Source organism: Lasiodiplodia theobromae (genome assembly GCF_012971845.1).
Source record: "Lasiodiplodia theobromae strain AM2As chromosome Unknown scaffold_15, whole genome shotgun sequence".
NCBI lineage: Eukaryota > Fungi > Ascomycota > Dothideomycetes > Botryosphaeriales > Botryosphaeriaceae > Lasiodiplodia > Lasiodiplodia theobromae.
Window position 1 is genome coordinate 403816 of NW_023336355.1, and position 12100 is coordinate 415915.

The 12100-nt window shown below is 56.1% G+C and overlaps 2 protein-coding genes across 2 annotated transcripts; both read left to right on the forward strand.

Moving 5' to 3' along the window:
• Nucleotides 1-401: 401 nt before the first annotated feature.
• LTHEOB_5485 (Actin-like protein) lies at nt 402-5428 on the forward strand (the record flags this gene model as incomplete). Its single annotated transcript, XM_035514635.1, has 5 exons — nt 402-616; nt 1602-2850; nt 2901-3709; nt 3904-4250; nt 4317-5428. 5 exons carry the CDS (start codon nt 402-404, stop codon nt 5426-5428), a joined length of 3732 nt encoding a protein of 1243 aa, XP_035373775.1.
• A 1059-nt stretch (nt 5429-6487) lies between these two features.
• LTHEOB_5486 (Epoxide hydrolase) lies at nt 6488-7564 on the forward strand (the record flags this gene model as incomplete). The annotated part of the gene is made up of 1 exon (XM_035514636.1): nt 6488-7564. The coding sequence occupies one exon, from the start codon at nt 6488-6490 to the stop codon at nt 7562-7564; it is 1077 nt and encodes a 358-aa protein (XP_035373776.1).
• Nucleotides 7565-12100: the final 4536 nt, after the last annotated feature.

A 12100-nucleotide genomic window follows, 5' to 3' on the forward strand; every position in this document is an offset into this window, starting at 1 on the left:
GGCGTTGAAACGGGTCGTGGGTTTTTCATTTCTCATAGGCCCCAATCAAGCCCTGTCGGCGGCCCACTGCCGGAATTGCTTTCCAAGGTATTTGCGGCGCAAGGGTGAGGAGAGCCGAGCGCCGCCCATTTCGACTTGGGGGAAGGCGTGACGGCCGTGGGCACGAGCCGTGATGCGAATGGAGAGAGTTGGTTGCGGAGTTGTTCCGTCTTGACTCCGCGCTGCTGGGTCCATGGCCTGAAGACCGCCGCACTGCCAGGCACGGGCCATCACTCGCTTCTAGGCCTAGCTACCTCGAGCTTGCATCTCATCCCCAGCCCGCCGACGCCTCAACACCACCGCATCCGCGCGCGAATATCTCCCTACCAGAGCTGTCACGGTCGCGAACCCACCTGCCCACCATGGTCGGCAAGAAATCCGGCCGCTCCCTCATGAGGGACGAAGGTACGCCTGTCAACGCCCGAGCTGCCCTCCGCCGCTCCGCTCGCCGCGAGCACCATTGCTTCTGTATGCTGACTTCTGCCATGTGGCCTTCAGGCCTGGAGAGGACGGATAACAATCTGGACCTCACCACCTGGCCCCAGGTCAGCATGATCAATCAGAAAAACTACTACACGTCCGTATTCCCCCGTTTCCTTTCAACTGTTCCCCGCCCTCCTACACATAATAGCGTTGTTTTCTCGTACAATCTTGCTGGTTTTGGCGTGAAATCCGGGAGCGAACTTGGGCACCATGGAACCGGACCGAGAGGACACCCGTCTACGGATTCGCAAAGCAGGCGCGACCGCGGCGTAAGCTCAACAGGTCCATCGGTGAAGGCTTTGAGACTCCTCGCACCAGAATCTAGCAGTATCCGGTGGCCGCACACCTTTCTTAGACCTCCTCCGCATTACACACTTTTGGCCCTATCTCTCCGCACCAAAGAGCCATGTCTGGATCTGGGACCTCAGGAACGAACAAGCCAAAACATATTGGAGAACACCGCGCTTTGGCATACTATTTCGGAAGGGGTGTTATCAAAGAATAAGCATGATTGCGCCCTTTCCAGGGCGAGGAGCAAACAAGCTGAGGGAATCTTGCAAGGGATAGGGCCGGGCAGCCTAATGCAAGCCGCCCCAGCCGAGACGCTCTTGCATCTACTGTCATCACATACGAAGGAATACCTTTGTAGTGGCTGTGGCCAGCTTTGCCCACGTCACCTCTGCGGCCAGCAGCAGTTTTTCTTCCTAGCGATGTCTCCGCCACTGCTCAATCCGACCGGACCACGGGCTTGCAACAGCAATCAATGCCACGAACCGAATACGCCCCAATCTTTCAGGCAACCCATCCGACAGAGTACACTGCTACGTCTCCAAGAGCAATACCATGAGATACCCGGATGTTCACGCCCACGAATGTTTTCAACTCTATGTTTCCTCCGAAACCGACCTATACATTCGTCCTTTCGATTGAAATAACCCAAATGTTAACATAGACAACAACTGCATAAGAGAAGGGGAATCCGTTGCTCTGCTGCCAAATCATTCAATTCACCAACTGCCTGCCCTTCAGACTTAATCTTCGCCTCTCACCAGGTTAGTCTTACTAACTTAGTATCACAGTGAATACTTGAAGCGGGATGACCAATTCCTCGCCTACCGGACCCAGCAAGAGGAGGCCACCAGTCGTATGGTCCAACAAGCACGCGACAAAGACAGGGCTTTAGCACAAGGCGTAGACGTCAACGCAGAAGAAGAAGAGAACGGGGCCACATCAGCGAGCCAAGAAGCATTTGGGTCAAAAATTGTCGTGATCCATCCCGGAAGCCAGAACCTGAGGATAGGCCTTGCAAGCGATGCTTTGCCGAAAACGGTTCCCATGGTCCTGGCCCGAAAGTGGCCCGAGAATGAGGCGGAAGAAGATGGTGGAGAACCCCTACCAAAACGCCTCAAAGTCGATGACGAGATTCCAGAGGATCCAGACAAGTGGTTCGGCGAAGAGTTTTCTTCGCAATACAACTCAATGTCTAACGACCTCAAGCAACGCATGCGAGCCAATAAGAGAAGGGTGCTACCAAACTCCAAGGAGCTTGTTGTCAACTACAACAGGAGGACTCCACCGGAGGTCATCAGTGAACACAACGATCCACATCGGGTTGAGTGGACGGAAATAGGCTCTGACGCACCCGACTACATCCTGGGTCGAGCTGCTCTACGCATCCCGGAAAACTCGGAGCCTCGTTACAAGCTCTTCTGGCCCATTCGTCATGGTTGGTTCAATGAACAGGACTACAAGACGAAGAATACACTCTACTCGGACATCTCATTGATCATCGAGCACGCGATTATCTCTGAGCTTGGGCTGAAACACAAGAAAGACTGGCCCCAGTACGGATGTGTCTGTATCATTCCGGATCTCTTTGAACGCAATTATGTCACTCAGATGCTTGACATCCTTCTGCGAGGCCTTGGCTTTGGACGAGTGTGCTTTCAGCAAGAGAGTCTTTCCGCAACGTTTGGCGCTGGCTACTCGAGCTCCTGCATTGTCGATGTTGGGGCGCAGAAGACGTCAATCTGCTGTGTGGAAGAAGGTATGTGCATTGAGGACTCTCGCGTCAACGTCAAGTATGGCGGTACGGACGTGACCGAGACCTTCATGCGTATGATGCTGCATGACTACTTCCCGTATTCGGACATCAACTTGAAGCGGCGATACGACTGGCTGCTTGCCGAGGAATTGAAGCAGAAATTCTGCACCATGAACGAAGCGGATATCTCGGTACAGCTCTACGACTTTCATTTGCGAGCTTTCGGAGAGGATACGAGGAAGTACTTCTTCAAGTGCTACGATGAGACAATGCTATCACCTATGGTATGCTTACCGTCACTGGCCTAAGCGAATACCGAATGCTGACTTGATAGGGATACTTCCACCCGACGATTTTTGATCACTCGGACAAGCTCAAGGCCCGCCGGAAACTTATCGATCGCTCATACGACCTTTACGATGGATCGCCAAACGATCCGCAATCTGCAGCACAAAACAGCATCACAGACAACAGTGTCACAGCACCACAAGTTGCTGTGGCCACCAATGCTGTCCCAGAACCCAAGCCTTTGCCGACAATGATTACACAAACTCCAAGCAAGTCCAATCCTATTGGTTTGGCAGGGCGGCTGAACGAGCAAGAAGGAACACCACGCTCATCGGTGGCTGGCTCCCCAGGACCCGACGGAATCAACACCCCACAGGCTCCTCAGGACACGCCTGCTCCTGGCGCAGCTCCGGGTGAGGGAGGCAGCTTTGGCGCGACTAGCAGCATCTTCTTTGATCCAACGCTGGAGAAGATCAAGCAGGCCGAAGAACGCGACAAGATTCTTCCCGTCACAGGACTTGACACGGCGATCATGACGTCAATCCAGCATGGAGCACGCGGAGACGATCGCAAGGCCCGTGACTTCTACGGTGGAATTATGGTCATTGGTGGCGGCAGCAAGGTTGCTGGCTTCATGCCCTTCCTTGAGGACCGACTCCGATCACTGCTGCCCGGCCTTGGGAAGGATATTCTTATCGGCGCACCGCCGAGAGATCTGGACCCTCAGGTGTTGGTCTGGAAGGGTGGCAGCGTGTTCGGTAAGCTGAGCAGCAGCGGAAACGACAGTTGGATCTCGCAGAAGGAGTATGACATGCTCGGCAGCCGTCTGTTGATGCAGAAGTGCATGTTCTTATGGTAGATGAAGTCATGGAAACGGGCGCTGGCAAGGGAATTGAAAAACGGAGAAGTTAATATCACAGGGATTCATTATTAGAATTGACCGCGAATGAACAATGCATCGTTTTTATTGTTGCTGCCATGGTGCCACAAAAATGATGCGTTACTTACTCACCGCCCGCGGAAGCAGCGCGCACGGACTCCCGTCGCAGCGCAACGACGCGCTTCACCTCGCCGACTTCTTTCCAAGTAGCACCTCCATTCCCCTTCAACCCCGCAAATCCAACCCTCACATCGTGCACCATGTCGAGCGGCGGGCGCGTCTACCACCAGGACTACATTGCGAGGATACGATACTCGAATGCGCTCCCTCCTCCACCCAATCCACCGAAGCTCCTTGAGATCCCCAATACTGGCCTAGCTAGTGGCCAGTACACCTCCGCCGGATTCGCGTCGCGCCTGGCCAGGGAACAACCACTTAATGTCGAAGCTGATGCGGAGCTCGGAATGCCCATAGACCTTGTCGGTCTGCCCGGCGTCTTTGAGGGCGATGACTCTGGTTAGCCGCATCCGTCCAGCGCTCACCTACCCATACTCGAAAACACTTTGCTAACTAGCGGCGCAGTTCTTCTGGCGTCCGACGAGCCCGTAGCACTCCACCCTCATGACAGGGCCCTCCTCAGACCGCTCTCAACCCTGGGCAAGCCTTCATCTCTGGCCGGCGGTGTCAGCTTCCTGCGGCGAACCGAGTACATGACGGCGGCGGGCGGCGGTGGACATAGCGGACTGCGGGACCCGGGCAAGCGCTTGGCGCCGAAGCGGAAGAAGCAGACCGATGCAGAGAAGAACGAGCCGATCAACATCCTCCGGTCGATCCTGAAAGGCTTTGACATCGCGTACCCGCAGGACGCATACAAGGGACCGGACACGGTGCAGAACCTGCGGGGTGAGGAGATTACGCCGGAGGAGCGTCGCGCGTGGGATGCGCCGAAACACCCGCTCAACCCAAGCCTCAAGCTCGTCGACTCGTACCCAATCCTACCGGACCTCGACGCCGTGACGGAGACGGGTGGCTACATCGTGGCCAAGTTCCAGACGAACCCCATCGCGAACCAGGGCCCAACGTACGACGAGCGTGTCGATGCGGGCTTGCTGCGGGTGCTAGAGCCGACGGCAGAGCAGGAGGAGGCGTACCGGGTGAAGGTGGCGGAGCACGAGGCAGAGGGCGACCGGGCGAAGGGCCCGCCGCCGCAGCCAGACTACGACTACGAGTTCTTCCTGCCGGCATCGCATGAGGCTGTGCGCGGTCTGAAGCGCAAGTTCAGCACGACGGACCCGGAGCGCGATGACGACGCGCTGTACGACGCCGAGAAGACAGAGGCCACGGGCCGCCGCTGCTTCCGCTTCGACCGCGTCCGCTGCTACGAGACTTACCAGCAGGCGGGCAACCCCCATGATCCCTACGATGATACGGTTGCAGTGGCACTGCATGACCCCGAGACGGACGAGAGCAGGCTGGAGAAGGCCGCGTATTACTATCCAATTGTGCAGCGCACGTTCATCCGCCCGAAGAGGAAAGCGCAGAGGGGTGTTGCAGGCGTCCACCAGCAGGATGAGGAGCAGGAGAACAGGGTGGATGTGTTGGAGATTGAGGTGCGCGACCCGGATGAGAGGGAGTTGGCGGATAGGCAGGGCTTCAGGGAGAAGCTGGAGGGCGAGGGCGAGGCAGAGGCATAGATGGTGGAGATGCAAGGTTGCTTTTGACGGCAGGCTTATTGGCGAAGGTTCAAAAAAGACAGTGGGTGATGCATGGTGGAGCGTTATCGGCGCATATACCAGAGCTGGTCTGGACGATACTGATTTGAAGAAGTTTTAATCGATACTCCTCTTACACTTGAGTTGTCTTATCCTTTGACAACCGTTTGAGTAGCGATATGCAAGGCGCTTGTGCTAGAGGAAGGTATCGTTGGCGTTAAACCAGCAAATTTTCCCAGGCCCAGCTATTCCACAGAACTTGGCTTGAAGTAGAGGTCACGTTTATTCTATTCGAGGCTGCACTCAGTCATTGCTTGATGCATTTGCTAGCAAGATTGTGCCAGTCAGCTATACATCCAAGACAATGCTCCTTAAGGCCTTGTTAAGATTGAAGCACATGCCGTATCTGGAAGCCAGGTTTGCTTGCCACGCCGTTGTCGATGAATGCCTAAGCAGGATAGTTTATTCTCCGCTCTCACACCGTAGGAATTCATCATTCACCATATTCGTCCCACGCTAAAGTTGATTAGCAGGGCGGTTTGTTGGCAATGCTTGGCGGATGGCCCCAGTTAACCATGTCTCCTAGTTGAAGTTACCAAACGTATGAGTGAAATAAGATGATACTTTTCACAGGGTAATGGCTGCACTGAGTTTGCATTCTGATTTGAGGTGTGGCAATAGCAATTGCAAGACATCTAATGCGGGGCACCCCGCGCGTTCCGAGTCTATCGCATATCGGCAATCGGTAATTCGACCCACTTGCGTATTCCGCGGGGAGTGTCATCCCCGGGCTATTACTAATCGGGCAAGACATCGTATTCTAACTAACAACAACAAGGGCCTGCTGTCCGTCGCCCAGGGATATAAAAGGCTCAGTCCCCAATTGCCGCGTCCTACCGAACTCTTAAAACCACTGCTCGTCCCGCGTGTTGCCGGAAGACTCGGAACACACAGCCCGCTCAACACCAGACCATCCTATCACCAAGCTCATCTCAGGTCCTGATATCTTTTGGAGAAGCAAGCCTTCCCCCCATCTGCACCATGGCTCAACCGACTCTCACGGAGAACACATTTACCCATAGTGGGGACAAGCAAACCTTCTACTGGTCGGCCGGGCCCACCGACGGCCCACTCATCATCTTCATCCACGGCTGGCCGGCCAACGGCGAGACGTGGAAGCCGCAACTGCTGGCGCTGGCGGCGCTCGGCTTCCGCACCGTCGCGCCGGACTGCCGGGGCTACGGGCGGTCCAGCGTGCCCAATGCGAACAACAGGCGGGCGTACGCGCTGGCGGAGCACGTCGGCGACATGCGGGCGCTGCTGACCCACTTGCAAAGGAATAAGGCTGTATGGATCGGGCACGACTGGGGCGCGGGCTTGGTGTGGGGCTTCGCGGCGCACCACCCGGAGCTGTGCGTGGCCGTGTCGTGCCTGGCCGTGCCGTACCGCGCCGTCGAGAAGGGCATCGAGTCGCTCGTGGCCCTGTCCAACCGCGACATCTACCCGGCCGATCAGTTCCCGCTCGCCCAGTGGGACTACCAGGCCTTCCACGTCGAGGAGCCCGAAAGCAGCGCCCGCCTGCTCGAAAACGACGTCGCCAACACGGTCAAGCTGCTCTACTCGCCGGGCAACCCGGCCGACTACGGCAAGCCGGCCTTCACGGCCTTGTTGCGCAAGACGGGCGGCTGGTTCGGCGGCTTGGACCGCGCGCCCGAGACGCCGTTTGAGACGTCGCTGCTCGCCCACGACAAGGGCATGTATGAGAGGCTCGTCGCTGAGTTCGAGCGGAACGGCTTCGAGGGCCCCAATGCGTACTACCTCAACCACGACGTGAACCAGGTCTACTCGACGGAGGTTCCGAACGAGGGATATCTGCACTTCCCCGTCCTGTTCATCGAGGCCAAGTGGGACACTATTTGTGACACCGCCTTGTCGCGGCTGGGCGAGCCGATGAGGGAGTACTGCAAGAACCTGACCGAGGTTAGCATCGAGGCCGGCCATTGGGTCGCATTGGAAAAGCCGCAGGAGACAAACGCCGCCATCGTGAGGTGGATTGCAACGAAGCTGCCTCATTACTTTCCGGGATACTGGAAGACTCCTTTCGTCTCGAGTGTCTGATTGGTGGCGATTTTATGAATATTATGGCAAAGGCGGACAACAATTCAAATTGATTGGAGCTCCAATAAAGAAAATGACTCGAACGGAAGCGTTTCCTTAAATTTCTGCAAACGTTTGAGAACGACAGTGATATACTATACCTAATGCTAAGTTGTCACATCAGCCAACTCTATCAGCGACAAACTACCATGCCCATGATATCTCCTTGGTGTGAAACTCTTCATAAATTGCTGTGGATTAGCTTTGTGGGAGAACCATCAGTTCTGGTAATTGGTTGCGATGAAGTGGTATATCGTCCAAGTTCAGCGGAGGAACACGAGAATGACTGGACAGTACTCCAAACAGGCAGTGGAGGTTTGTGGCTCTCGGATGAAGTCCGTGGCGGTTTGCCCCTACGCCGATGAGCGACCCACGGCAGTCATACACAGAATGATTAGCATAGTATCAATCCAAGGTTTCTTACAGCACTGACGACTTACCGCATGTAGAGTTATAGGGTAGCTTCGCTCATCTTAGCATCCCAGCAGAATAGACCGTTGGGAAGTTCCCGCCTGGCACGACGTGGACGTGTGAGCTGTTCGCCAGGCGCGTGAGCAGCCGAAGCTGCCCACGCCCGCGCATATCGCAGCGGAAATGTGTTGGAGAAGTGTTGTAGAAGTGGGGGAGAGGTGTTGGAGAGGGAGAAGGTCGTCGTGATGGAAAAGCTGTGGTGCCGAATGTGAAGGTATTGGTGAAGGTGATGGCGAGGGTGTGGAGGAGAGGTCAGGTAGGTCAGTAGTTCTGTGAGTAGTTATCTTGTTCTCTTCTAAATAGGGAAAGGTTGTCTGATGGCACCTACAGGAAGACCTGTTTTTGCGGGCCTCGTCCCGCTCGGCAAAGACTTGCTCGGCGCGTTCGCGGTCAGCTACCAGCTTCTTGCGCTTCTCGTAGGCCTCGGGACCGCCGCTGAGAAGCTTTGCCCAGCCTTCGTCGCTCTCAGGCCATCCCGGAAGCGTTCCCGCCGTGCGCCTCGCGATGTAGTCTGCCAGCATGTTTCCCTCGAGATCTTCATGTCCGGGAATCCACGCAATCTCCACCTGGACGCCAATACGGCGAATGTTGTTGGTGAGGTTGACGGCCTCAGCCATTTCGGCACGGAACTGGCCGGACCACCCCTCCCAGTACGTGGCTCCCTTCCTGTAATCGCGGATCCACTCGACGACGCGGAGGTTGTCGCTGTAGATGGCGACGCTGGTGATGTGGGCACCTGCAGGAGAGCTCACGATCTGCAGAGCCTTGCGCAGCGCAAGGAGGACGGCGCTCAGCTCACCGAAGCGAATGGTGACGATGCCCTCGTGGAGGAGCGTTTCCTCAACCCATTCCCACTCGTCGTCGTTGAGCTGGTTGCGGTACACCACGGCCGAGGAACAGTTCTCGCCCTCGGGGCCGCCGCCCTCCTGCGTGCTGTTCTCGTTGGTCTGATGGACTGCTGCGTCCGTCCAGAGGGTGAGGCGATATCCGCGGTCGTCGCGCGTGTACTCTTTCTTGACCCACTGGACCACTTTGGCCTTGGCCTCCGGCCTATCGGGATTCTTGCCCTTGGTCCAGCAATGGCCGTGGAACTTCTTATTGTTGCACGGCTTGAGCGGGGCGCGGGCGTCGGCGGACTTGGTGGCGGCGGCAGCGACTGCGGGGGGCACGGGCTCAGACATGGTGGTGATGGTGATGGTGATGGCGATGGCGATGGTGGTGGGGTCGCGGCGGCTTCGGAACTTCGTGGTGGTGCGTAAAGGAGCAGGATTGATGGATGTTCGGAAGCCAAGGAAAGAAGAGGAGGAGAGGCGCGTACAGCAAATGCTAGATATTATTTATAGGAAGACCGGTGGTGTGCGGCACGTGCAATTACTTTTCTTCCGGTCATGCAGCTGCTTTTGGAAGGCGCAGAGTTCTCCTTCGCTGTACCAGTTGAAACGTGCCTTCCTTTCTTGGATCCATTCTCTCTTCGCTCTCTGGCAGCCATTGGGGCTGTGATTAGTAAGAGGGAGCATATTACCTTGAATTTGGGTTCATTATCAGCTTAAGCGACTCTGCTACCAAGCGAATACATTGTACAAGATGATCGGATAGATAGATAAAGCTAGATGATGAAGTGTTTGAAGGTCACTTGGAATCATATTTCTGTTGCTTAAGTTCGGCGTCTTGCGCTCGCCAAAAAGCTGACCCAATCCATGGAATGGTTTGGCCGTCCCGTCCTAAACGGTGAACGCTGTCTGAGCCCGAGCTTGGTTCTGTACAAAATCAGCCCTTCAAAGCGGAGGTTCTTACAGCCCAACAGATGTATTTCGTCTTATTCCTAGGCTATAGGGTCTAAAAACATTAATTGGGGCAGTTGAAGCCGCGCCGAACCACCGGAAGGGCTTGCGTACAATGGTTACGACACGGGACTGTAGTACAATAAGACGGAGTTCCGACCTGGAGGTAGAAAAGGACGTACTTAGGAATTGATTATCATAGACGCAATGCCTGGGCATTCAAGTAAACAGCAAACTCATGTTGAATCCGAATAGATATTGCTGAGGTACAGTAGCACTGCACGTGGTTCGGTGGCAGGTATGTAATATACACATTGCGGTCGAAATAAGCTTCTTCCGGGACCAATCGGATCTCTATTTTTATAGCCGCAACGCCGTCCGACCAGTGGGGCAACGTATAATATTGTTGGGAAAGATACAGACTCCTCTCCCAGAGCTCGTGGGTAATGAGATTCTTGAGCTGATCATTGCAGTCCTGCAAGCGGGGATAAGATCCCGGAGAATTTCGCAGATGGGCAGCCGCAGCCGCAGCAGATCTGGGCATTTTGCGGAGAGATTATGATAGACCTGGTGTGTGCAAAGCAAGGACGGGAAGACGTGACCCACTTCGCTCCACTACGTGGCTAGGATGATGTCATTAAACCACTATGAAGTCATCTTGAAAGTCGTGCACACCGTGTCATCTACGCATGCGTAGGACCTGCCAGCCAAGCGCGGGCAAGGCGTTTGACAAGGAAAGGGAAGTGGATGTGGGTCGTGCGTGGATGGCAGAATGGACCAGCCAATATGCCATGTTGTAGGACCCAATCAGTGAGCTCATTGGAGATGGGCCTGTTGTAAGAGCTAGGAATTGCTATCACAATGGGGTTGTTGAAGAAGTAATCCTTCTCCGCCCTGTAAAGGGCGCTACATCGTTCCTTGGCGGGCAGTCGAAGCACGTATTCGGATGGAGTGAGTAGAGTGCTCTGGCGAGACAGAGTTGCGAAAATTGATGAATTGTTTTCCGGCCTAGCGTACCATACCAAGAGTCACAGCCCTGTAAGAAACGCAAAAAGGTTGGCAGCAGCACAGCTGAAGACTCTCGAGGTGAAAGACAGTTCTCATTGGCGCCATCTTCTATCCGGTCGAGCATGCTGCAACATTGACCCACAATATCGCGTGTTGTAGATGGTGCAGACGGGGTCTTGAGTATCGTCTGGCAGTCCGACGCGGCACCCGATGGTTCGATCTGATATGATCAGGCAGAAAGAAAACATTTGCAAGTCGCACGACTCAAGCTGACCAGGCGTGCCGTCCTAAGCGACGCGTCCTGGAGCACTACACTACCTGTGCAAGGTCAGGGCCCGGTGCCGCAGATAACCAGTTGGAATGAAACAGGAAAACACAACGGCCGGCTGGCTTCGACATCAGAGAGATTTGATAAGGCTTCCGCACAGAGATGCTCGGATAAGCCATGCAATGAAAATCCATCATCATTGTTAATGAAACAGTCGAAAACAAGCAACGTACCAAGCGTGCCGGGACGCGTTGGATGGCTGGCGGCTGTTGCCGGGGACGGGGCATTCAATTCCGCGGAACAAAAACAAAGGGCGAGCGCGAATGGGAAGCAGCCCGCTTGGAGCTGGGGGGAAAGAGGCGCACCGATCGGCAGCGGGCGGGCAGGCCGCTTACTTATACATTCCGCGCGCGCAGCGAGATGCAGGGCACGTGACCGGGGCTGCAGTGCTGCCCGAGAAGCACGGCGGCCGGGGATGGGGTCGGTTCTGCGAGCGTGTCAGCGCAGTGTTTCAGCTACGAGTCGGGCGGACAGCGCGGACGCGGGCGCGGCTGCTGCACGCGTAATGGGCAGCCAGCGTTGAGCGTGTCAGCTGGAGGCTCCTTCTCCGCAGCCGAAGATCCGGACGAGGGCTGGACGGGACGGCATATTGGCGTGGCTTGGGCGGGAGGGCTGCATCATGCCACTACTGAGGGCATCGTCGAGCAGCAGCTTGGCGAGCGGCAGGTGGGCAGTGCTGAGAGAGGGTGTGCGGGCGGCAGGCCAGAAGCGGCGTGCTGCGCGCGGGCGCAACGCGGTGCCCGTTGGCCGCGCTGCAAGCCGTGGGACAAAAGACGCACGCAGGGAGGCGGGCGGGCAGCGCATCACGGGCATCTGGGCCCGGCACTGGGCAGGAAAGCGGGCTGCTTCGTGCCGATTCGACTGAGAGGAGCCCCTCTCTCAGGCTCAGGCGTGTCCGGCGCCCGCGCT